This window comes from Lampris incognitus, chromosome 9, assembly GCF_029633865.1.
Source record: "Lampris incognitus isolate fLamInc1 chromosome 9, fLamInc1.hap2, whole genome shotgun sequence".
Taxonomy (NCBI): Eukaryota; Metazoa; Chordata; class Actinopteri; order Lampriformes; family Lampridae; genus Lampris; species Lampris incognitus.
In genome coordinates this window covers 37,177,978-37,204,443 of record NC_079219.1, presented here as the reverse complement: position 1 = coordinate 37,204,443, position 26,466 = coordinate 37,177,978, and the positions used below count along the sequence as shown (strand labels likewise).

At 45.0% G+C, this 26,466-nt stretch overlaps 1 protein-coding gene across 1 annotated transcript in view; it reads left to right on the top strand.

Moving 5' to 3' along the window:
- cdkal1 (CDK5 regulatory subunit associated protein 1-like 1) overlaps nucleotides 1–26,466 on the top strand; it is a 505,260-nt gene that overhangs the window by 261,932 nt on the left and 216,862 nt on the right. Inside the window, exon 9 of the mRNA XM_056286983.1 lies at nucleotides 575–741. Within this exon, the coding sequence (XP_056142958.1) occupies nucleotides 575–741 (167 nt within the window). The remainder of the gene's footprint in view (nucleotides 1–574; nucleotides 742–26,466) is intronic.

The following is a 26,466-nucleotide window of genomic DNA, read 5'->3' as shown; positions in this document are numbered from 1 at the left end:
TGGTGAAACTCCTCAATGTCAGGTGAAAAGAAGCGACTCCACATGTATCGGAGGAGGCATGTGGTAGTCTGCAGCCCTCCCCAGATCAGCAGAGGGGGTGGAGCAGCGACCGGGATGGCTCAGAAGAGTGGGGTAATTGGCAAAGTACAATTGGGAGAAAAAGGGGGGAGAAAAATCTCAAAAAAGAAATAATGTCCTCCTAAAAGGTTTTCTCAAGTTCTTGTAAACCGAAAAAACATATCCAAGAAAAAAACAAAACCAAATGGTTCTTGCAGGTGCAACTTTAGCAACAATAGTATCTGTTTCTAATAAAGCATAGGTTGGTCCTGGATAGTTGCTACACATGTTGTAATAAGGCATTTAGGTTGGCTGTGTTATTTATTTAACATTTTGATAAAAGCAGTGTGCTCAGTTACTCTACCACGTCAATTTCTGTTCAACCCCCGTGAAAAAGGAATCCGCTTCCTTTCGTCAGTTTCATCAATCCGTCCCAGGTTTTCTATGGTTTTTCAAACATAGGACATTAATTGGGTTTCTTCTCACATGTTGCCATCCTTTCCGTCTGTCTGTCCAGAGGGAGTGTGTGAGATCTGGTTGACCAGTGAAGACACAGGGGCCTACGGCAGAGACATCGGGACTGACCTGCCCTCCCTGCTGTGGAAGCTGGTGGAGGTGATCCCTGAAGGAGCCATGCTGCGGCTGGGCATGACCAACCCACCCTACATCCTGGAGCACCTCGAGGTACCCGCATCACACATGCCTGCACAGGAAGTGATGTGCATGATGGTCCTCTCGCCTAACGCAGTCACACCAAGTGTGCACACACACAAGCACACACACACACACAAACCCAGGATTTTCCAGTTTCTGATTGACACTATTTTTATTCGTAGATATGTTAGTCAGTACTCTCCAACACAATACTACAGTCGCAAGTGTGCACACATACCCACATATAAACATAGGAGTTTGCTTGCTATGTATTACAGTGTTCTGTCTTGAGTAAGCTATTTATTTAATTATTTGTTTATTTGCATTTCTTTATTGAATTTTGTTCTGGAAAAAAGGGCAACACAGAACAAGGTGTATACTATGTGTACAAAAATACAGTACAGATGATGATGAACAAACAATAATGAATATACATTCAAATAACAATTATTGTTGTTAAAAAAAAAATGAAGAGGGGGCGTCTGTGTAGTGTAGCGGTCTATTCCGTTGCCTACCAACGCGAGGATTGCTGGTTCGAATCCCCGTGTTACCTCCGGCTTGGTCGGGCGTCCCTACAGACACAATTGTCCGTGTCTGCGGGTAGGAAGCCGGATGTGGGTATATGTCCTGTTCGTTGCACTGGCGCCTCCTCTGGTTGACCGGGGTGCCTGCTTGAGGGGGAGGGGGAACTGGAGGGACGTAGCATGATCCTCCCACGTGCTACGTCCCCCTGGTGAAACTCCTCACCATCAGGTGAAAAGAAGCGGCTGGCGACGCCACATGTAGCGGAGGAGGCATGTGGTAGTTTGCAGCCCTCCCTGGATCAGCAGAGGGGGTGGAGCGGCGACCGGGACGGCTCGGGAAATAGAGTAATTGGCTGGATACAATCGGGGAGAAAAAAAACGAAGAAAAAGAACAAAAAGTGGGGGGGGGTACAGCCCTAAATGGCAATCAGTTCAATACAGTTCAACATTCCATCCATCCATCCATTATCCAAATCACTTATCCTGCTGTCAGGGTGGCGGGGATGCTGGAGTCTATCCCAGCAGTCATTGGGCGGCAGGCAGGGAGACACCCTGGACATGCTGCCAGGCCATCACAGGGCAGTAGTATTTCTCTATATTGGACCGTTTACACTCAAAAAGAAATACCATCAATGTGCAGGCTTATCACCTTCAATATTATGATTGTCCAGGAAGTTGCAGATGTTCCAAATGCCCCGAAACTAGCCAAGCTTATTCTTTGTGATGTAACTTGTCTCTTCTAAAGCAAAGTAAAAAGTCAGTCCTTTCAGCCGTTGTGACGTTACACAGGTTGTTCGTTTCATTCATGAGCAGGTTGTACAGACGTTGAGTAGGGAGCTTACATTTTTAGAGGTCACAAAACCATCTGGGTAAATATCAAATATACGTAATTTAGGAGGCACCTCTTTACCTCTATCTGACTGGACAAATCCAGCACCTTCTTCCCAAAACAGATTACTACCGTGAGTAAATTCACACATATGTAGAAGGTCTGCGGTGGAGTGTAAACTAAAGTGTTGTGGGTATGAGCCCAGCCGCCGGTCTGTTTTACCAGCACCGGTTGTATTCTCTGTGTAAGCCCCCAGTATTACTCATTCTGGCTTGCAGAAAAAATTGCTTTCCCCGCACACAATAAGCTAAGCACTTCCCCATATTGCTTACTAAGCAGTTTGGCTGTTCTGTCCTCACCGCTCCAACCACAGTCATTAGTCTGCTTCATTCTCTGTTCTAACTAATGAGTCAATTAAGGACCATTGTCTGCTCTTTAGCAACACCGCATTATCAGCCTTCATCGCTCTCTGTGCTGGAACAATGGCCGTTGTTAGCCAGCTCCTTCTACTGTGTGTGTGTGTGTGTGTGTGTGTGTCTGTGTGTGTGTGTGTCTGTGTGTGTCTGTGTGTGGGGGGGTGCAAAACCACAATAAGTTGGGGAGATAGCAATGTGCGTTCTCTTTCATTTCATTCTTCTCTTTATCCCATCCTCTCCATCTATGTATATTGCTTTATTTAGTGTTCATTGTTTCGAGCACATTTAGTAACAACATATTATCACACATTATCGCTACCCTGCCACCGCTGGATGAGGGGTAGAGTCAGCCTTCTCCCTCGCTCTCATTCGGACAACAAATCCACATGACAAGTGAAGAGAAAGCATGCACCAGTTGGGAGAAAAGAAGGGGAGGACAGGTGGAAGGGACAATTTTAAGAGAAAAAAAATGCGTGTTTGTTTTCAGCAGATGTCAAAATGTTAACCGCTAGTCTACACCAAAATTCTGCAAATCTGCTTTACTGTAATCAAAGTAGACTAAACCGTACTGCATCCATCCATTATCCACACCGCTTATCCTGCTCTCAGGGTCGCGGGGAGGCTGGAGCCTATCCCAGCAGCCACTGGGCGGCAGGCGGGGAGACACCCTGGACAGACCACCAGGCCACCAGGCCACTGACACACATACACACACACACACACGCCTAGGGACAATTTAGTACAGCCGATTCACCTGACCTACATGTCTTTGGACTGTGGGAGGAAAGTGGAGCACCTGGAGGAAACCCACACAGACACGGGGAGAACATGCAAACTCCACACAGAGGACGACCTGGGACGACCCCCCCCAAGGTTGGACTACTCCGGGGCTCGAACCCAGGACCTTCTTGCTGTGAGGCAACCGCGCTAACCACTGCACCACCGCGCCGACCCCGAACCATATTATTACTCATAATCATTACTGCATTGTGGAGGTAGCCTGTATATTTTGTTATGAATATCGATAAAGAAAGCAAGCGCTAACAAGAGAAGAGTAAAGCAGGGAGGTAGTTAAGTCCACTGTAGTTTGCCTTCAAGGTCGAATGTGAATGAACAGTTAGGAAAACGCCCACACACAGATGGAGGGGAATGGGGAAGAAAGAGTTAAGAAAGTGCACGGCACAATGGATAAACACACTACTACTGGATAAAGAATAGGGAGCAGAGAGTCACGTCGTCAGTAATTCACTCAGGTGCTCCACTTTATTTTTGAATAGCAGATTTTGTGAACAAGTTGTTATTACTCTTCCCCGGCTTCTTTTGTTCCGGTCCCACATCCTTGAGGTAAGGAGACGGGGGAGAGCGGGGCCAAAATGGTCGGTCGAGTAAATTTGGGCACACCGGGATCAAAAAAACTGAGGGAGATGGCGGGCAATAGATGGATGAAAGGAGGGCAGAAATGAGAAATAAACCAGAGAAGAAAGGGCTGGGCATAGAGACGAGGGGGTAAAAAGAGTGGAAAACTGCTGTGGGAAGCATCAGTGGAGGTTGTAATTAACCAGGGGTTAATGGAGGTGGCTAATTGTCCCCCGCATGTATAGGTTGGCTTTCTGCTTGGCTACATTACAATTAAAAAGCCCACCCTCCTAATGATAGGGAATAACAATTAACTGATAATTAGTAATATTCTTGGGACAGCACACTGGCTTGTGTTCTGTGTGTGTGTGTGTGTGTGTGTGTGTGTGTGTGTGTGTGTGTGTGTGTTTGAAGAATCATTCCATATGCCGCTGCCCCTCTTATTGTTCAAGTCGAAGCGTTTAACAATTGAATCTTTTTTTTCTTTCTCTTTAATTCCTCAGTCAATTAACCTATATATGCAGAGATGGGAGGATGTGTTCTTAAGTTATCATAGTCTTCTTTTGTTGTCCCTCATACTGTTACCATTTAACTTCACCCCCTCTCCCCCTTCCTCTCTTCCAATACAGTCACACTCCCCCCCCCACCCCCACTACCTTTCCATTTTGCTGTTGGAGTCATTCAAAATATGACCCGTTTTCTTTTCTTTTATTGTCATTATTATTATTGCTATTTTGTTCCTCGACATTTCCTACTTTCTTAAAAAAAAAAAACATCCTTCCCTTTCCGTCCTGTTGTGCTCCCTCATCATGTAGTCTGTTGAGACAGCTTTGTAACGGGAGCCGCATGGATGTGGGTCTGTGTGAATGTCGCCGCATGCGAGTCGGTGCAAGTGTGTCTTCGGGGAATGCGGAGGTATGACGAAGACAGCTGTTTTACATTTGCCTGCACTTTAGCTCTTTCCCAGAGGTTTTTCAGGCAAGAACAGAAAAATCCTCCTCCTCCTCTTCCTCCTCCTCTTCCTCCTTCCACAAGAACTTCCCTTGTCTGTACGCATGCTCAGTAATCCCAGGAGGGAAATCCCATGAAGTTGAATCAGTTCATCTGGACACAAGGTTTATTTAGAGAGAAACGTTTCATCACTCATCTGAGTGACCTCTTCAGTCTCAACTGACTGCAGGTACCCCCACCCTTATAAACAATACAGCGGCATAACGACCCAAACCAATGACCAGTTTCATATGCAAATTACTTCCACCATTAACTAGAATTTCAATGGCACATGTGTGCTATTAACAGACGATTTGGGAATAGTTGCAATCACAGCATTGTAAGAAAGAGAATTAAAGAGAGGAGAAGGACCAGGGCTGCCTAAGTGTAAACCAGTGGCGATTCCGCCTGTGGCGGGAGTGTCAGAACGGTTGAGACGTGTATGTTGTTGCTCTCCCTGAGGTTTCTTCCTATTTTTGCTCCCCATTAGAATGTTTTTTTTGTGTTTTTTTTGTAGGGAGTTGTTCCTTATGCGATGAGAGGGTCTAAGGACAGGGTGTTGTGTTGCTGTTAAGCCCACTGAGGCAATTTGTAATTTGTGATATTGGGCTTTACAAATGAAATTGACTTGACTTGACTTATTTTCCAAACACCGTGTCTCAGTTGCTTTCAAACCCCAAAACGCACTGCGCCACAAATTGGTGCACCCCAAGGATCAGGTCCTCCGGCACAAACGGAGCAATATAGTGTACGCTGTTAAGTGCCAGGAGGATTACCGTGACTTGTACATTGGGGAAACTAAACATATGCTGGCCAAGAGGATGGCACAACACAGGAGAGCTAACACGTCAGGCCAGGACTTCACAGTCTACACCATCTACAGGCCAGTGGCCACTCTTTCAAGGATGAGGATGTGCACATCCTTGATAGGGAGGAACGCTGGTTTGAACGGGGAGTCAAAGAGGCCATCTATGTGAGGAGGGAACGTCCATCCCTGAACAACGGGTTGGGGGGGGGGGGGGGCTGAGAGTACATATGTTGCCATGTTGCAAGGCTGTGATTGCAAACATTCCCAAATCCTCTGTGAATAGTACACATGGCCTTTGTAACTCTCCTTCGTTATAACTCTGGTTAATCATCATGGTAATTTGCATATGAAACTGGTCGTTGGTTTGGGTCGTTATGCTGCTGCATTGTTTATATGGGGGGGGGGGACACCTGCAGTCAGTTGAGACTGAAGAGGTCACTTAGATGAGTGATGGAGTGTTTCTCACAGTTAATGTTGTGTCCAGATGAACTGATTCACCTTTCTGGGATAGAACTTCCCTTCTTTGTCTTCAAGTCTCATTCTGTCCTGCCCCTTCCTAATTCTTCCTCTTCTTCATTTTCATCTTCATCCAATTCATTTATTCTTTCTCTGCTCCATGTTTCTCCGACACTTCTTGATTCTGTCTATCCTGGCCGCATGTTACCCTGTTCTTTTCATCCAGGTGATAATGAGGAAAATGCTGGAAGTATAAATGCTGTCATCAGTGATGACCATGATGATGATAGTGGTTAGAGTAGTGAATATTAGACCAATTCTTCCCCTTTTTTTGTATTTTTTTTCTCTCCCTCTCAACATCTCTTCATACATATGTCACAAAGAATAGCTTTGATTTTGATTGGCGCTGAAAAAGCCAAGTGCCACTTCTACCCCCCCCCATGCCATTAAGAGATCTCCTTCACATGCATTGACACGTGTATATATATATATATATATATATATATATACTTATATATATATATATATATATATACACACACACACGCACACGCACACACACACACACGTACGTGTTCTCACATGCAGATACACACACTTTGCTACTCAAACTCACACATGTCAGTTCAACCCTGACCTTATGCTGTTTGTTTTTTGTTTTATTTTTTCTCTAAATGAGAAGTGCTATTCAAATTATAATTACCTTCATGATTTTTATTCTTATAATTGTTCTCAGAATTAGTTTTAACAGTTGTATTACGTCATTATTGTGTGGTTGCTCCCTCTCTACATTCTTTCTCTACCTCGCTCAACCAGTATGTTCTTTGGCGCTGCCCGAGCAAGTTCATATTGGTCGCATTCATGCGAAAGTCTGTCTAGGAGGGTATGCATCCACAGACTGACAGGAAAAACGTTTTTATTAGGTAGAATTTTTAGCTTGAGCTCTGCATATTAACAACTTTTCTTTTCCATATTACCTGTTCAGTCGAAAAGTCTAATGGCAGGAAAAACACTGGTTTTTCTGTCCGTGTGTGTGTGTGTGTGTGTGTGCGTGTGTGTGTGTGTCTGTGTGTGTGTCTGTGTCTGTGTGTCTGCTGCTAATCTCCCATACTACCGGGCCTTTCAGCCTAATAATTTCCGTGCACAGTTATGATGAAGGACCTCTCATGGCTGTGGTGATTCAAAACCTTCAAAAGACCCATTTTATACCACAATTGAGTGCTAACTCCTCAGCTGGTTTTTCTCCTACATCTGAGGTCCAGAGAGGAGGTGACATGCCTGGTGGGGACCTGCACTCTCCTGAGTGGACTCCTCTAGTTTTTATCTGTATCTGTCACCCAGCATCTTCTTCCTCCTCTTCTTTCCCTTCTTTCGCTTATACACATTCACACTTTCACACACCTACACACACACTTTTTTTTTTCTAAACTGACAGGTCCAGACAGCCTCATAGGCCTATTTACTGATTGAGGCAGTTAAGGGCCCAGTTGCCACTCATGGGCCACTTGTCCTTGACATTTTAGTTGATTGCATTGTGCCGTCAATGGCCCCATTTGTGAGGTGTTAGCAGAGGAGGATAAAAATGTCTTTCACACTGCCGCATGCTTTGCTACTCTTCCCTCTCTCAGAGTGAGGTTGTTCTCCCTCTTAAGATTTGTTTTTACAAACTTTCTCTTCAACTTAACTTAGAGAAAAATGCACCCTAAAAAGAAGGAATAGGACAGTTTTGCCCTTTGTAAAGTTTGACTGTTCAGCCATTATCATTATTATCCCCCCCCTTTTTTTTTTCTTCCAATTGTACTTGGCCAATTACCCAACTCTTATAAGTCGTCCTGGTCTCTGCTCCACCCCCTCTGCCAATCCGGGGAGGGCTGCAGACTACCACATGCCTCCTCCGATACATTTGGAGTACCAGCAGCTTCTTTTCACCTGACAGTGAGGAGCTTCACAAGGGTGATGTAGTGCATGGGAGGATCGCGCTATTCCCCCCAGTTCCCCTCGCCCCCAAACAAGCATCCTGACTGACCTGAGGAGGCACTAGTGCAGTGACCAGGACACATACCCACCCACAGACATGGCCAGTTGTCTCTGTAGGGATGCCCGACCAAGCTGGAGGTAACACGGGGATTCAAACCGGCCATCCCTGTGTTGGTAGGCAACGGAATAGACCGCCATGCCACCTGGACACCCCATCAGCCATTATTTTTGAATGTGTAGTGTGTAACTTCCAACGCTAGAAAGTGGGAAAGCCTGAGATCCTGAGGCACTCGTCACACATCGGACTTCTTGACATGGGTTTTATCCTCACTGGTAACTTCCTTTTGCCCCATCTTTTTCATCAGATGTATTATCTGACTGACTCAACCTGGTGTAGGTAAATGTAAGGTCTTACACCGGAGTGTTCAACTTGCCCAGAGACCAACGATGTCATGGGAGTATGCTGTGATTGTCCTGAAAACACTGAGGTTTATGCAAATCAAGGCTAGGACTGAAAGGACTGAAAGTTTTTGGGAAAGTCACCTAGTGTAGAATAGAATAGAATACACTTTATTTGTCATTTGTACATACATACAATGAAATTCACTCTGCATTTAACCATCCTAGCTGTGTAGCTAGCAGCAGTGGGTAGCCACCCTGAAGCACCCAGGGACCAACTCCAGTTCTTCTTTCCATTGCCTTGGTCAGGGGAACAATCAGGAGTATTAACCCTAACATGCATGTCTTTTTGAAGGTGGGAGGAAACTGGAGCACCCTGAGAAAACCCATGCAGACACACGGAGAACATGCAAACTCCACACAGCAAGCAAGCAAGCAAGGCAAATTTTATTCATATTGCACCTTTAAAAACATATAGTTACACTCAATCCACAAAATGTGAATAAAAGCATAAAATTAATTGAATGAATATAAAGACATGGCATAGGGAGTAAAAGACCAAGCTAAAAACGAAACAAAACAGAAGTCAGGGGTTTGAAAAGATGGGTTTTTAGAAGCCAGTTAAAACAGTCCAAAGATTCAGTGAATCTAATGGATTGGGGGAGATTATTCCAGAGGCTTGGTGCTAAAACTGCAAAGACGTGGTCACCTTTTGTTTTGCAGTTGGAGTGAGAGATGAATAAAAGTCTGAGGTTTGAGAATTGGAGTGGTCGGGAAGTGGAATGAGGAATGAGAAGATCAAAAATATAACTGGGGGCAAGATCATGCAGTGCTTTAAATGTAATCAATAAGATTATTCTGAATTTTATGGGAAGCCAATGGAGGGATGCAAGAATAGGGGTAATATGGGACCTACGGCTAGTTCTTGTTAGTAGTCTAGCAGCTGCATTCTGAACCAACTGTAGACGATTTAATGTAGCTTGGTTGAGGCCAGAGTAGCGGGAGTTACAGTAATCTAGACGGGAGAAAATAAAAGTGTGAATTAATTTTTAGATATACTTAAAAGACAAAATATTTCTGATTTTTGCAATATTTCGTAGCTTAAGAAAACAGGATTGGACAAGCTTAGTAACATGGTGATCAAAAGACATATTCTGGTCAAAGATGATACCAAGATTTTTAGCGGTAAGTTCGATGTTTGAATGAAGTGGACCAATAAACTGATCAACTGCAGTGGCAAAGTTGTCAGGACCAATTAAGAGAACTTCAGTTTTGTCAGGGTTTAGATGGAGGAAATTAAGGGACATCCAGTCTTGGTGGCAGTTAAACAATCACGAAGGGAGTACAGTTGATTCAGGTTATTGGGTTTGGTGGAGAAATACACTGCTCAAAAAAATAAAGGGAACACATAGGCAATGCAATGTAGCTCCAAGTCAATCACACTTTTGAGATATCAACCTGTCCAGTTAGGAAGCAACACTGATTTGTGAATCAATTTCACCTGTTGGTAAATTGTCTAATTTCCACCAGGTGGAAAATAGACAATTTGCAAGACAATCCCTATAAAAGGAATGGATTTGCAGGTGGTGGCCACAGACCATTTGCCTGTCCTCATCTTTTCTGGCCGATCTTTGGTTAGTTTTTAATTTTGCTAGTGCCCTCCCCACTAGAGGTGGCATGAGGCGGTATCTGCAACCTACAGAAGTTGCTCAGGTAGTGCAGCTCATCCAGGATGGCACATCAATGCGTGCTGTGGCAAGAAGATTTGATGTGTCTCCCAGCACAGTGTCCAGAGCATGGAGGAGGTACCAGGAGACAGGCCAGTACACCAGGAGACGTGGAGGGGGCCGCAGGAGGACAACAACCCCGCAGCAGGACCGCTATCTGGTCCTTTGTGCAAGGAGGAACAGGAGGAGCACTGCCGGAGCCCTACAAAACGACCTTCAACAAGCCACTAATGTGCAGGTTTCTGCTCAAACAGTGAGAAACAGAATGCATGAGGATGGTATGAGGGTCCGACGTCCACAATTGGGGCCTGTGCTCACAGTCCAACACCGTGCAGCCCGATTGACCTTTGCCAGAGAACATCTTGGTTGGCAAATTCGCCATTGGCGCCCTGTGCTCTTCACAGATGAGAGCAGGTTCACACTGAACACATGTGACAGATGTGAGAGAGTCTGGAGACGCTGTGGAGAACGTTCTGCTGCCTGCAACATCCTCCAGCATGACCGGTTTGGCGGTGGGTCAGTGATGGTCTGGGGAGGCATATCCTTGGAGGGCCGCACAGACCTCTACGTGCTAGCCAGAGGTACCATGACTGCCATTAGGTACCGGGATGAGATCCTCAGACCCATTGTCAGACCATATGCTGGTGCAGTGGGCCCTGGGTTCCTGCTCATGCATGACAATGCTCGTCCTCATGTGGCCAGAGTGTGTCAGCAGTTCCTGTATGTCGAGGGCATTGATGCTATGGACTGGCCTGCACATTCCCCAGACCTGAATCCAATCGAGCACCTCTGGGACATCATGTCTCGTACCATCCGCCAACGCGATGTCGCACCACAGACTGTCCAGGAGTTGATCGATGCCCTGATCCAGGTCTGGGACGAGATCGCTCAGGAAACCCTCCGTCGTCTCATCAGGAGCATGCCCAGACGTTGTAGGGAGTGCATACAGGCACGTGGAGGCCACACACACTACTGAGCCTCATTTTGAATCGTCTTGAAGAATTTCCACAGAAGTTGGATCAGCCTATGTTCTCATTTTCCACTTTGATTTGAGTATGATTCTGAATCCAGACCTTAATGGGCTAATGATTTTGATTTCCGTTGATCATTCTTAGGTTATTTTGCTCTAAACACATTCCTCTGTCTAATAAATAAAGATTTTCAGCTGAAATATTTCATTCATCGATGTCTATATTGTGTTTTTAGGTGTTCCCTTTATTTTTTTGAGCAGTATAGATCTGAGTATCATTCGCATAAGTGACTAAACAAATGACCCAGAGGAAGCATGTATAAAGAGAAGAGGATTGGCCCAAGGACAGACCCCTGAGGGACTCCACACAGTAGGGGAGCTGATGAGGATATAAGATTATTGATACAAACATTAAAATATGTAAGGACCTGGGATGGCCTGGGGTTTGAACCTAGGACCTTCTTGGTGTGAGGCAACAGTGCTAACCACTGGGCCACCGTGCCACCTAATGGGACTTCCGACACATTGTTTGAAAAGCAATGTACAATCTACGTTACCCAACAGCAGCTTGACCATGTCTGCCACAAAAGGCGATCCTGTGCTTGGGACGTTCAGAATCATCTTGTGGGAAAGAAAAAAACATGCAAATACATTAATGATGGGGGCGAAGTGGTCTATTCCGTTGCCTACCAACACGGGGACCGACGGTTCGAATCCCCGTTTTACCTCCGGCTTGGCCAGGCATCCCTACAGACACAATTGGCTGTATCTGCGGGTAGGAAGCCGGATGTGGGTATGTGTCCTGGTCGCTCCTCCTTTGGTCAGTCGGGGCCTGTTCGAGCAGGAGGGGGAACTGGGGGGAATAGCGTGATTCTCCCATGTGCTATGTCCCCCTGGTGAAACTCCTCACTGTCAGGTGAAAAGAAGCAGCTGGTGACTCCACATGTATTGGAGGAGGTATGTGGTAGTCTGCAGCCCTCTCCGGATCAGCAGAGGGTGTGGAGCAGTGACTGGGACAGCTCAGAAGAGTGGAGTAATTGGCCAAGTACAATTGGGAGAAAAAGGGGGAAGAAAAAAATTTAAAAAATACATTAATGATGGAATTTTTTTATCTCAAGAAGCTCAAAATGAAGAGACAATATGGTTGGCACTTCTCCAGAGTGCATTTTAGTTACAGTCATATTTTATTTTAATGAAACCGTCTGCACAGGTATTTTAAACTTGTATAAATTAGTACACTTTTAAGCTATTATAAACTCTCATAGAAAACATTGCATCTGTAGTGCTCTTTCCTGGCATGAAGCCATGCTGCTGCTTGCTAATCGTGATCTCTCCTCTTAACCTAGCTTCCACCTCTCTTTCCCATAACTTCATGCTTTTGACTGGTCTACTTTATACCTTTGTCATTACTACAGCTCTGCACATCACCCTTATTCCGCACTTATTTTCCACTCCTGAGGCACCCTCTCACTTTGCATGATTGTGTTAAAAAATCTAGATAAATACTCCACCACCATCTTTCCTAAACATCTCCATGCCTCCACAGATATGTCATCTGGATGAACCGCTTTTCCACTCTTCATCCTCTTCATAGCTCCCCTCATTTCATCCTTGCTAATCCACCGCACTTCCTGATTCACTATCCCCACATTATCCAACCGTTTCTCATTTTCTTCGTTCATCAGCCCCTCAAAGTACTCATTCCACCTTCTCGACACACTCTCCTCGCTTGTCAGCACATTTCCATCTCTATTCTTCATCACCCTATCCTGCTGCACATCCTTCCCAGCTCAGTCCTTCTTTTTTGCCAATCGGTACAAGTCCTTTTGTCCTTCCTTAGTGTCTACCATTGGCGGACAATCTTATCCAGAAAGGGCCGGTGTGGGTGAAGGGTTTTGTTCCAACCAAGCCGTTACACACCTGATCCCACTAATCAACCGGTAGTCTTTGCTGAGGAACTTGTTTCGGAGACACAGGTGTGTAATTGCTTGGTTGGAACAAACAGCTGCACCCACATTGGCCCTTTCTGGATAATATTGCCCACCCCTAATCTCATACGACTCACCATACACCTTTGCTTTTGCCACCTCTCTCTTTACCTTATGCCACATCTCCTTATACCCCTCTGTGCTTTCTTCATCTCTCTGACTATCCCATTTCTTCTTCGCCACCCTGTTCCTCTGTATACTTTCCAGTATTCCCTCATTCCAACACCAAGTCACCTTGTCTTCCTTCCTCTGTTCAGTTGACACACCAAGTACCTTCCTAGCTGTCACCCTCACTATTTCTGGAGCGCTTGCCCAGCCATCTGGCAACTCTTCACTACCACCCAGTGCCTGTCTTAACTCCTCCCTGAACTCCACACAACAGTCTTTCGTCTTCAGCTTCCACCATTTGATCCTTGGTTCTGCCTTCATTCTCTTCCTCATCTTCACTCTCTTCATCTTCTAGATCTATCTGTCTGTCTATCTGTAAACACACACACACACACACACACACACACACACACACACACACACACACACACACGCACAGGTGAGCCAAAACATTATGACCACCTGCCTAACATGCTATTGGTCCTCTGTGTGCCACCAAAACAGCACTGACCCGCCAAGGTGTGGACTCTACTAGACCCCTGATGGTGTCCTGTGGTTTTTGGCACAAAAACATTAGCAGCAGATCCTTCAAGTCCTGTCAGCTACATGGTGGAGCTGCCATGTATCAGACTAGTTGGTCCAGCATATCCCCCCATCAATCAGATTGAGATGTGGAGAATTTGGATGCCAGGGTAAAACCTTGAACACTTCATCATGTTCCTCAAACCATTTCTGAACAGTGTGAGCAGTGTAGCGGGGCACATTATCGTGCTGAAAGGCCACCACCATCATGGAATACCATTGCCATAAAAGGGTGTACCTAGATTGTAACGATGTTTAGGTAGGTGGCACGTATCAAATTGCTATTCACATGAATGGCCGGACCCAGGGTTGCCTAACAGAACATTACCAAGCACATTACACTCCCTCCACTGGCTTGTCTTGCCACAGTGCATGCATCCTGGTGCCGTCATTTCCCCAGGTAAACGGCACACATGTACACGGCCACCCACATGCTCTAAAAGAAAACAGGACTCATCGGACCAGGCGACCCTCCACTGCTTCAAAGTACAGTTCCGATGCTCACCTGCCCATTTTATGCACTTTCAACGGTGGAGAGGGGTCATCATGGGCACTCTGGCCGGTCTGCAGCTACGTAGCAGGTTGCAGTGCACTGATTGTTGTGATACATTACTCCTTTAGCTATCACTAAACTTTTCTGTAACTTGTGCCACAGTAGACCTTCTGTTGGTTTAGACCAGATGGGATACCCTTTGTTGCCCTCGTGCATCAATGAACCTTGGGCGCCCAACACCCTGCCGCTGGTTTGTGGTTTGTCCATCCATGGATCACTGTCAGTAGGTAGTCACCACTGCTGACCAGGAGCAACCCACAAGCTTTGCCATTTCAGAGATGCTCTGACTCAGTCATCTGGCCTTAACAATTGGCCCTATTCAAAGTTGCTCGGGTCTTTACACCTGCCCATTTCTTTTTGCGTCCGACGCATCGACTACGGGAAATGATTATCCTATCTAATCTACCCAGACCTTGACATGTGCCCTTGTTTGGAGATGATCAACATTATTTGGTTCACCTGTGAGTTGCCATAATGTTTTGCCTCATCAGTGTATATCTATCGATCTAACTGTTGAGATAGATAGATAGATAGATAGATAGATAGATAGATAGATAGATAGATAGATAGATAGATAGATAGATAGATAGATAGATAGATAGATAGATAGATAGATAGATAGATAAGTAAGTACATATGCCTTGAGGAGGTTGCTCTGAACTACCCAGTGCTATTGATATATTTAAACTTAGTGCTTTCTATATATTCGATATTATTACTGCCCTATTCCCCCCCCCCCTTCTTGGCCATATTCTCATTCACCCTGAAAATCAGTAAGCAGCTGTCAAGAACATGAAAGCAGGTCTCTGATCATGCTCGCTGTGTGTATGTCTGAGTGTAAGTGAGTGTGTGTGGAAGCGCTATTGAATCTAGCATGCTACCGTATTCAGTAAATGAAGTGTGAAAATGGCTCCCTCTTTTTCTGCCCGTCAGTCAGCCTGAAATGAATCGAGTAGCAGAACATCCAGCACAGAACTTATATCAGTATGGTTAGAGATATTGCAACTCTTCATTTTACCCTTTCCGGCTGCACAAAAGTTGGCATATTGATATTGTTACTCACAGTCTCTCTGAACCAGAGGAATGTGTCTGATTGTTTGTGTGCTAATATGGCCTTGAACCTCATCAGTTGGTGTCCATTGACTTTGACACTTGAACAGCCAGAATCCCATAACTACTAGAATGGCATAGCTGTCATTTTTACTTTTTTTTGTGATATTTTTCTCCCTTTTTCTCTCTTAATTGTATCTGGCAAATTACCCCACCCTTCTGCGCTGTCCCAGTCACTGCTCCATCCCCTCTGCCGATCTGGAGAGGGCTGCAGACTACCACATGCCTCCTCTGACACATGTAGGGTCGCCAGCCGCTTCTTTTCACCTGACAGTGAGGAGTTTTGCCAGGGGAACATAGGCACCCCGACTGACTGGAGGAGGGGCTAGTGCAGTGACCAGTGCACATACCCACATCCGGCTTCCCACCCACAGACACGGCCAACTGTGTCTGTAGGGACACTCGACCAAGCCGGAGGTAACACGGGGATTTGATCTTACAATCCCCATGTTGGTAGGCAACAGAATAGACTGCTACACTACCCTCATCTGCACCGTTCTACATTCCTTGCATATCTATCTATCTATCTATCTATCTATCTATCTATCTATCTATCTATCTATCTATCTATCTATCTATCTATCTATCTATCTATCTATCTATCTATCTATCTATATATATATACACTCACCGGCCACTTTATTAGGCACACCTGTCCAAGTGCTCGTTAACGCAAATTTCTAATCAGCCAATCACATGGCAGCAACTCAATGCATTTAGGCATGTAGACATGGTCAAGACCATCTGCTGCAGTTCAAACCGAGCATCAGAATGGGGAAGAAAGGTGATTTAAGTGACTTTGAACGTGGCATGGTTGTTGGTGCCAGACGGGCTGGTCTGAGTATTTCAGAAACTGCTGATCTACTGGGATTTTCACGCACAACCATCTCTAGGGTTTACAGAAAATGGTCCTAAAAAGAGAAAAATATCCAGTGAGCAGCAGTTCTGCGGGCGAAAATGCCTTGTTGATGCCGGAGGTCAGAGGAGAATGGCCAGACTGGTTCGAGCTGATAGAAAGGCAACAGTAACTCAAATAACCACTCATTACAACCGAGGTATGCAGAAGAGCATCTCTGAATGCACAACACGTCGAACCTTGAGGCAGATGGGCTACAGCAGCAGAAGACCACACCGGGTGCCACTCCTGTCAGCTAAGAACGGGAAACTGAGGCTACAATTCGCACAGGCTCACCAAAATTGGACAATAGAAGATTGGAAAAACGTTGCCTGGTCTGATGAGTCTCGATTTCTGCTGCGACATTCGGATGGTAGGATCAGAATTTGGCGTCAACAACATGAAAGCATGGATCCATCCTGCCTTGTATCAACGGTTCAGGCTGGTGGTGGTGGTGTAATGGTGTGGGGGATATTTTCTTGGCACACTTTGGGCCCCTTAGTACCAACTGAGCATCGTGTCAACGCCACAGCCTACCTGAGTATTGTTGCTGACCATGTCCATCCCTTTATGACCACAGTGTTCCCATCTTCTGATGGCTACTTCCAGCAGGATAACGCGCAATGTCATAAAGCTCGAATCATCTCAGACTGGTTTCTTGAACATGACAATGAGTTCACTGTACTCAAATGGCCTCCACAGTCACCAGATCTCAATCCAATAGAGCACCTTTGGGATGTGGTGGACCGGGAGATTCGTATCATGGATGTGCAGCCGACAAATCTGCAGCAACTGCGTGATGCTATCATGTCAATATGGACCAAATTCTCTGAGGAATGTTTCCAGTACCTGGTTAAATCTATGCCACGAAGGATTAAGGCAGTTCTGAAGGCAAAAGGGGGTTCATACCCGGTACTAGCAAGGTGTACCTAATAAAGTGGCCAGTGAGTGTATATACACACACACACACCATAATACATAACTGCTAAAACTGAATATGTGGTGTTAGAATAGGTAATAAAAAAGTGCATTACTGTAAGCACTGTAGTTATAAAATATGTATCTACACTGGATTATGTGACACAATAGCTATATTAAAAACTCTTACTAGAATATCTTTACATGAAGAATGTTAAAACATAAAAAAGAAAATTTAACACCTTTTTCATTGACACGTTAAAATGCTTATTCTGCTAAACGTATGGAGTGATACTGAATATCACAAGAAACAAGATGAAAATTAGATCTAAAGTGCTTTAAATTAGATCCTTTACACAACAGTTGCTGCAAGAAGAAATCATATTTTGTAGAGGCAAAGATGGAAATTGGGCTCAATTCATATTTGAACTAAGTGTACACTAAACTTTCCTTGGACAAAGCAGCCATACAAATTGATTCCTGTGACTCACCTACTCAGTCAACACCTTACATACGCAATTCCCACATAGCACTTTGTGACCTTTTTGACGATATCCAGAGTTTTGTTCCACTTGCACCTTTCTCTGCACTTTGCGCCTCCGCCTGTACTTTTCATTCTGCTGTTGCAGCAGCCTGGGACCTCCATCCACCAGTTGTTTTTCTTTTGATCATATGATTCACACAAAGCTCTTTTGAAAGTAGGGAGAATTTATTCCGTGGTATTTTCTCATTCGTGCATGCATTGATCACAGCCAGGTGAAAGATATTGTAAAAGACAGCTACTGAGCAACTACGTTTGCCCCCTTTGACTGAATATTTCCTCACCATTAGGTCCAGCCCATCTACGCCATCCTTTGTGGTGTTATAGTATGGAACAGTGTCGTCTTTTGTCCACATTCCTCAGCAGCAGTTGTGTGGACAATACTGAGAATGCACACCTTTTTTTTTTTGTGGTTTGCATTGGTATACTGACAGTAGAGTTTAAATACTTGGATGAGTTTAAATATTTGGGGTCAACTGTCCAAAGCAACGGCGTGAAGAAGAGAGTGCAGGCAAGGTGGAGTGGCGACCCCTAATGGGAACATCTGAAAGTAGTAGTAGTAGTAGCTGTACTACTGGTATCTGACATTTAGTTAAGTTAATTCTAACCAATATCACAAATGTCTATTTGAGCATCGGAAATCCTAAACAATCAAAAGTGTGCCTATTTCTTTTTATTCTTCCATATATTTCTCTACTGTTTGATAAGAAAAAGCAAATGAACAGTAATCATTGCCAAGGTAACATCTGATGTATATGTGCAATAGGGAAATGTAGGGGAAAAAAAAAAGATTTAACACTGAGGCAAAATATCGAAAATGTATGCAGTCAGTATGACCTATATGGTCACACAAGTTCGAAATACTCAGAACTATTTTGTGTTCAGGAATATGATATGTAATCTGACAGTGTCCGACTAAAATATTTACTTATTTAGGAAAACTCGGGATCAGTAGACTTGTGAGTTTTATTCCATCACAGCTAAAGCATGTATAAAACGGCCAAAATGGCTGTCTCAGCCATTTTCATGTAAACAAGGAAACTGCAATAGGCAAGGGAGACCAGCAAGCTGAGCCAAGATTGGTGACTTCCAAAAAGGTTGCCCGGCTTAGAGGTGGACAAAAGACCAAAAATCAGTGTCCACCTTGCTTTGAGCTGTGCACTACAACATAGTAGCGTCCCAGAATCTCCCCCAAAGCAGAATCTACTAGTAGAAAATCAAGGGAGTCTGTGACTATCCCGCCTGTTTGTCTTTTTCACAATTATTTAATTTTGTTTTCTACCATATTAATCAGAGCTTGGTGCAGAAGGTCAATCTAAACTCGGATAAATGTTAAGCTTGCGGCACTGCACATTAGCTAATAACGGTACTCTACTCTGAAGCTCCACCACAGTGAATCAGAACTATTTATTTGTGTGACTACCTAAGAGATTACCTGAGTTAAATTTTAGCAAAATCCACAAATAGGATGATGAATTCAGGGTAAAGGCTACATTTACCTCTCCAGACAAAAGTTCCTGTGGGATAGCTGCAAAAAGTACACCGTCAAAATGTCAACAGCTCCACTGAAAAATATCATAACAAGCTGTTGTTTTCACCGATTGTGATAATATGGTATAATGATGTCTTCTGGATCGCCACCTTACCATGTTGGAGAGGCTTGCATGAACCAATGATCCCAAGGGCTATGCTGTCCGGATTTTGGCTCCTGGTAGGGTCACCCAAGGCAGACAGGTCAAGGGGAAGGTTCCAGATGAAGTGCAATCCAACAAAAACCTCAACGGTGGAACTGGTGGAAGATGTCTCCGGTCACAGTGGCAGTGAAGGTGGATGACAGCTGCAACAGAGGGAGGTCCCCAATTGTCTTGGTTCTCCATGCCATTGGACTCTGGCCACCCCCTGCCAAGGACCATGTGGTGGCTGCAGGTGCATCAGCCATTCCATGTAAAAAGCTGTCACATGCAGATGTCCTCCCATTATGCAGCTCCAGGATCGGCCTGTACACCTACCTGAAGACACAGAGAGGACGGTAATACTTGACCCCAAGTGACAGCGGATGATGATGATGTCCACATTAATCATAGATACATGGCTCTTCCTTTGGTTTTTAGAACATTAAAACGAAGAGCTTAGACCACGTTGATTCATCTTCATCATTCATCTTTTCCAACTCATATCTTAGACTGGTCAGCTGAGCATTCACTGCATTGCTTTAAGGCACTTGACAGGGCACATGTTTACTGGCGACCATGCAGTTGCATTTTTTGAATCAAAAATGCAGCCTTCCGGTGAAAGCAGGGTCTCAAACTGCTTTAGCTTGTTTCTCTGTTCCCAGGATGTACAATTGTCCTCTACCTTACATGACATAGTATATTCTCTTTCTCCCACTCCCCACCCCCTCCTGCCTCCCTACCCCTCTTATTTCATCTTTGCTTCAATTCTTTTTCTTTTTGTTTCCTTCCCAGTTCAATTTCTTCCTCTAACTCATTTGCATCCCAGAGATGGTGGGAGATGTGAAACTACTCCCTGCTCACTAAACCCTTGGGGTGCCTTGAGGAGCCTAGCAAACTAACAAATACCCTTAACGAAGTCTAATCTCCGTCTTCAGCGCACCCCGCTAATTTTCGTACCCAGTACACATGCACTTGCCCTCGCTCCATCTATTTTTTTTCACCCTCTCTTTCACACGCAGGCACGCCCTCTTCAAACCATTTTCATTTTAATGAAGCCTTTGGGAGCCTCCTCCCATCAGAAGCCTCGTGTAGCATTGTGTGTGTGGGGGGGGGGGCACCAAATATGCCTGCACAGCAAGCTTTGTTGATGGGATGCTGAATTATGATGCTGTGACTTATTGTGCTTAATTATTTATTTCAAATGAATGTGGACTGTTTCTTATAATTGTGAAAACATTGCAGGGAGTCATGCTCTAACTACTGTTTTGAGCATGACTATTACACCATTTTCCTGCTTTTTTCATGTACTTTTGTGGCTTTTTAAAGGTAAAAAAGTTGAACATTATAACAGTGGTCCCATTTTGAATGTATTCTCTGAATATATTGAGTTCATATATACATATTGGATGTATGCACTTGGATGGTTTAGGTCTTTTGGTCCAGGATTGTCCAGGTTGGAGTCTTGAATAATCAACATGAAGAGAGAAAATGGGAAGTGAAGAGAGTCAGGGTTGAAAGAAGGGACAAAGTCTTTCACATTCTTTCTCAAACCTTTAACTTTAAATCAGGAATCAGAAACACTTTATTTGTCATTTCACTTCACGTACTTGTGTACATGAAGTGAAACAAAATATAATTTCCCCCAGCCCACAGCAGTGCAATACAAAGACAAAAATGCATATCCAAAACCTACAAGAACACATATATCCAAACTAAGCCAAGAAAAAAAAAATCACTGTCCAGGAGAACTAACACCAGCCAGGATGACTGTCGGAACTGCTGGTCTGCATGGGCTAGCAGTTAGCTTAGCCTGCCCCGCTTCCATGTCCTGTCAGACCGCCCTCGGTGTTTCCTCCTTGGGCGTAGCTTCAGGCACGGCCGTGGTCCCTGGGCCTACCGGACACAGCAGACCAGGCTCGCCCAGCCAATCCACCGCCACCTCTCCCAAGCAGACACCCTCAACGACACCAAACACACAGACAACGCTATGCGAGGCCGCTGCCCCGCTTCCGTGTCCTGTCAGACCACCCTCGGTGTTGCCTCTTCGGGTGTAGCTCCGGGCAGGGCCGTGGTCCCTGGGCTCATAGGACGCAGCAGACCAAGCTCTCCCAGCCAATCCAACGCCAGCTCTCCCAGCCATCAAACGAAGACACAAACTTAAACGCAGACGTGGACAAAGACACTGCATGGACAGTATTGGGTGAGGCTGCCTCAAACGTAAGTTTGCGCCGCCATCTTCCTGCCCACAAATGAATGTAAATGAATGAATTCCGGTGTGAGGAATGATTTCACTCTGAATTTGGCTGAATCCTGAGCCTTGTCTGCAGTTCATGGTGTGTTGTGGGCCTGACGCGTTCCTCAAGGCAAATCAAGTGCACCCTGATTGGGTTGAAATGTGTCATGTCAATAGGGCCTCAGTTTCTCTATCTACCCCTAAGTGCTATTCCCTCTGCGGTGACTGAGTGTGTGTGTGTGTGTGTGTGTGTGTGTGTGTGTGTGTGTGTGTGTGTGTGTTTGTTAGCACGAGTGCAACATCGACATCCTTCTTATCATCTTGGGAACAACAGCCGAGACATTCGCTCTACAAACACTTTGTCTTGGGGGAACCCAATCTAATACTGCCTTGTGTGTGTGTGTGTGTGTGTGTGTGTGTGTGTGTGTGTGTGTGTGAATGCACATTCAAGCAGTATCTTGAGAACCCTCTCTTTAACCAGACTCAAACTCTCTGCTGTGCAGGGCCACTCTGGGGAGTTTGACTGGGTTTCTGTCTGTGTGTAAAACTGTGCAGGGACCCGCTGTTGCCTTGTTCTGGTGAGAACTGAGTGTTCCGGCTGTACGTGAAATGGCATCAGGCCTAATGGGCTCCAAAAAAAAGTGATGCTCTCAGGACCTTCTCCCTCTTTACCCGATGATGGAGACGATGCCATGTCTCTTTTTGAACTAGCCTCGGTTGTACTGCCCCCTCTTTTTAATGTCTATAGCCTTTTGATACCTCCTGCACTCCTGCCTCTCGATTGTGTTCGCTGTATATTTCACAAGAAACACGGTGTATGCTAGTGCTCTCTCTCTCTCTCTCTCTCTCTCGTTCTCTCTTGCTCTCGCTCTCTTTCTCACTCTCTCTTTCTCTCTCGCTCTTTCTGTCAATCAATCTTTCTTTCACTCTCTTTCTCTCTCTCTCTCTCAAAGCCCCGCTGAACAAAAGGTCAGGTGACTTGCAGTGGAGGGTCCTACAGGGAGCGCTGGCAGTTGATGGTTTCATTTCTAAGATCAATCCAACTGTGTCTGTTAAGGGTCCGTTCTGTCAGTCGCCAGATGCAATGTTTCGTTGTTTTGTGGAATATGCAAGACTTCAGGTGCTCTCTGAAGCTCTCCAACCCATATTCTCTCACTGTAGTGAAACGGGTAATGAAGCTGTTTTTATCTTTGGTGCTGGGGACAAGAGAAAGGATGCGGAAAAGTGTTAGCTTTTACATTTTGTAGTGGGACGAGCTATGTTTTTGATTTATAGAAGTAGGAAAAGTTGAATTGATAATGGTTCAGAGGAAGATTTACTTCTTTTGTTCATCATGAGGGTGAAGGCGAGGGTCCGAGTAGATTTCAGTTTCTTTGCCCTAATGAACAATTTGGATGAATTTATTGTGCGGTGGTGTTTCACTACAGCCATTTGCTCAGTCAGTGAGGGGCAGTTGGCATTTAATTCTGTTTTTGCATAATGTTTCTTTGAACCCTTTGGGAGTATGTGACCTGAACCACTTTTCTTTTTTTTTTTAAAGACCTTTTTGGATGTTTTAATGTAAAGGAGATGCTTTTGTGTGATTTTCTGAAGTGGATATGTCACTGTTGAAGTTTTGTTTTATGTAAAATAAAGAGTTGTTTAAGATTAATTCTCGTTCTCTCTCTCTCTCTCTCTCTCTCTCTCTCTCTCTCTCTGTCAAATTCAAATTGCTTTATTGGCATGACCATAACAAAATACAGTATTGCCAGTGTTGTACAAATATGAATGTTAACAAATAGACATACAGAAAGAAGACAATAATATATACATGTAACACATAAATAAAGACGGTAAGTTAAACCTGAGGCCTGACGTAGATCAGCTGGTCATTCTGATTCCCTCATGTAGTGGCAGGCTCTCTCGCTCCTTTCCTTTTTTCTCAGGAGCCACACATGTAAGTCAGACTTTCACACAAAGAAAAGACAGATATCCAGCGGTTGTTAGTTAAACAGCAAATGCCCCAGATTCAGATCAGGATATTGCCGTGGTACCAAAAAAACAAAAAAAAGCAGGGGTCTTGAGTTTGGCCCCCTGCAGAGGGGTGACAGAGACAGCACCCTCCTAATGACTAGATGCAACTGGTTCAGTTGTATTCATATATTTCCGATCATATGTCATTCGTGCATATTGGGGGGGGGGGTTTGGTGCTGACCCATTGGCAGTGGGACTGCACAGCAAGTGTAGCTGCCATCAGAGACAGGGTGTTCTGACGTGCGGTTTCATCTGGTCTCTCAGCGTTGCATCAGCTGCAGTGGGCAGAGCTTTAGCGTAATGCTATTAACGTTGTCCCGAAGGACACAGCTAGATTGGAGTGATACCTTCCAACCGATGTAAACCTCTTGCAGCTTAAAAACAAGCATAACAAATATCACCATTTGCTCACTGCCAAATGTTCACATACACATGCCCCCCCCCACTGTCAATAACAGACACACACAAACACTGAAGTGAGCTGAACAGATTTCTCACACATCCTGCCATACTTATTTAAAGGTGTTTTTATTTTTTTTAGAACTGCTTGTATTTGAGGCAGTAGTGAAATTATAAATCACGGTTTTGTTTTTTGTTTTCTTTCCCCTAGCCAGGTTAAGATAAGATGCAGGTCTTCTCAGGATTTCAGTTCACTTTGCACACAGCTTCCCTTCATTTCTAATAGAGGCTCTTGTTTTGCTCACTCCATCTTTTTTTTTCTCCTCAATTGTATCCGGCCAATTACCTCACTCTTCTGAGCCATCCCAGTCTCTGCTCCACCCCCTCTGCCGATCCGGGGAGCGCTGCAGACTACAACATGCCTTCTCCGATACATGTGGAGTCGCCAGCCGCTTCTTTTCACCTGACAGTGAGGAGTTTCACCAGGGGGACGTAGCACGTGGGAGGATCATGCTATTCCCCCCAGTTCCCCCTCCCCTCTGAACAGCTGCCCCGACCGACCAGAGGAGGTGCTAGTGCCGTGACCAGTACACATACCCACATCCGGCTTCCCACCCACAGACACGGCCAATTGTGTCTGTAGGGACGCCCAACCAAGCCAGAGGTAACATGGGGATTCGAACCAATGATCCCCATGTTAGTAGGCAATGGAATAGACCGCTACGCTACCTGGACGCCCTTGCTCACTCTATTTTATTAGGTCCTTTTTGTGTTGCCCTGATCACATTCCTTGAACAGCACAGGTTTGGCAGTCATTTACACACTACACACCACACAATAACATACTGAACCAGATTATTTGGCCTCCTATGGACCAAACTGAACAAGGAGGAACTGAAAGTTCACAATGCAGTCAAACTCCCAGCAAACACTGGTTTTGCCATTTTAAAAATAAAGGTAGAGAAAGAACAAGACCTTCTGAGAGACGCTCGGCCGTGCCAAATTGACTGATGAAATTCACACAGCAGACATGATTTCCTGCCCTCGTGAAAGACAGCGAGGCATGGAGAGGATGAGGGAGGCTGCAAAAGAGGGCGGGAGAGAGAATCATATATCCGGAATAGCACAATCTGCATTTTAAAAGTATGCAAACCGTTCTCCTCTCTGGAAATAAGGAGACATGAGAAAGTCGTCTGTCAGAGTGCACTTGAAGGCGACTCACCTTTCATCAGTTGCCTTTTTATCTGTCTTGTTGTCTCTTTCCTCTGCCTCTGCCTGCCCATCTCTCGCTGTCTCTTCCATATCTGCTCTCTTAATTCCTGTCTGATCCATCCCGGTAGATATCAGATGAACTCAGCTAAACCCGTTAAGATTGATTGTTGGTGGCTTTAAGTGTGTATCCGGGCTGATCTGCCGAAGATGAAAGAATTGTGTGTTGGTGTGGGAATGGGAAGGGAGATGGAAAATGAGAGTGAGGAACAGCATCACAGGCACATTTAAACAGTGCCATGACTGATTCAAGAAAAACCCACAATGTTTTCTTGATTGGTTTACTTAAGCGTGTTGCAATTATGTGTCATAAATTATGAATCATGATTTTGAGTTGGGAGATTTCATTTAGCCAGGAGCTACAGGATGGAAGGGGGGATCACTTTAATTTTAGCCAGCAGGCACAGATGAGGGATATCACTATCATCACGGCATAATTTTCTCTGAAAGGCTTTCCGGTCCGTCGTCTGCAGCAGTCAAACATGGAAAAAGCCTGGCCTCCGTAGGGATTTGTAATGGTGGAGCTTCATATTGGTGAGTCATTAGAGGCTGAGATGCACTCTGTCATGCCCACATGATAAATGGCCTATGTGAGTGAAAGATTGCCCCTCCCCTCATAGATTAATCCCCAGTGCCCATCATGGGTGCCCTGCCACTCAAACTCAAACAGGCCATCTGTTAAAGACCCCGTTCAACCCTGCAAAGCACACGCGCGCTATTTGACGCTAGCTTGCTACACTGGGGAGTTATCATTGTCAGTGGATCTAATGAGAGCAAGGCTCTGCATCAGCACAGTTATGCTACACACTGCACCAGGATGCATATTAAAAAGGCAAGGTTATCTGTGGCCCGTGTATGCTCATTTCTATCAGTCAAACATGAGTTAATGCACATGTGTAATGAGAACGCTGCACATATCACCAAAGCTGAGCCATGCCTCATACTCAGGTGCATGCTCGAAACACCACCTAACCAATGAGTGTATGTCCATCCATCCATCCATCCATCCATTATTAAAACC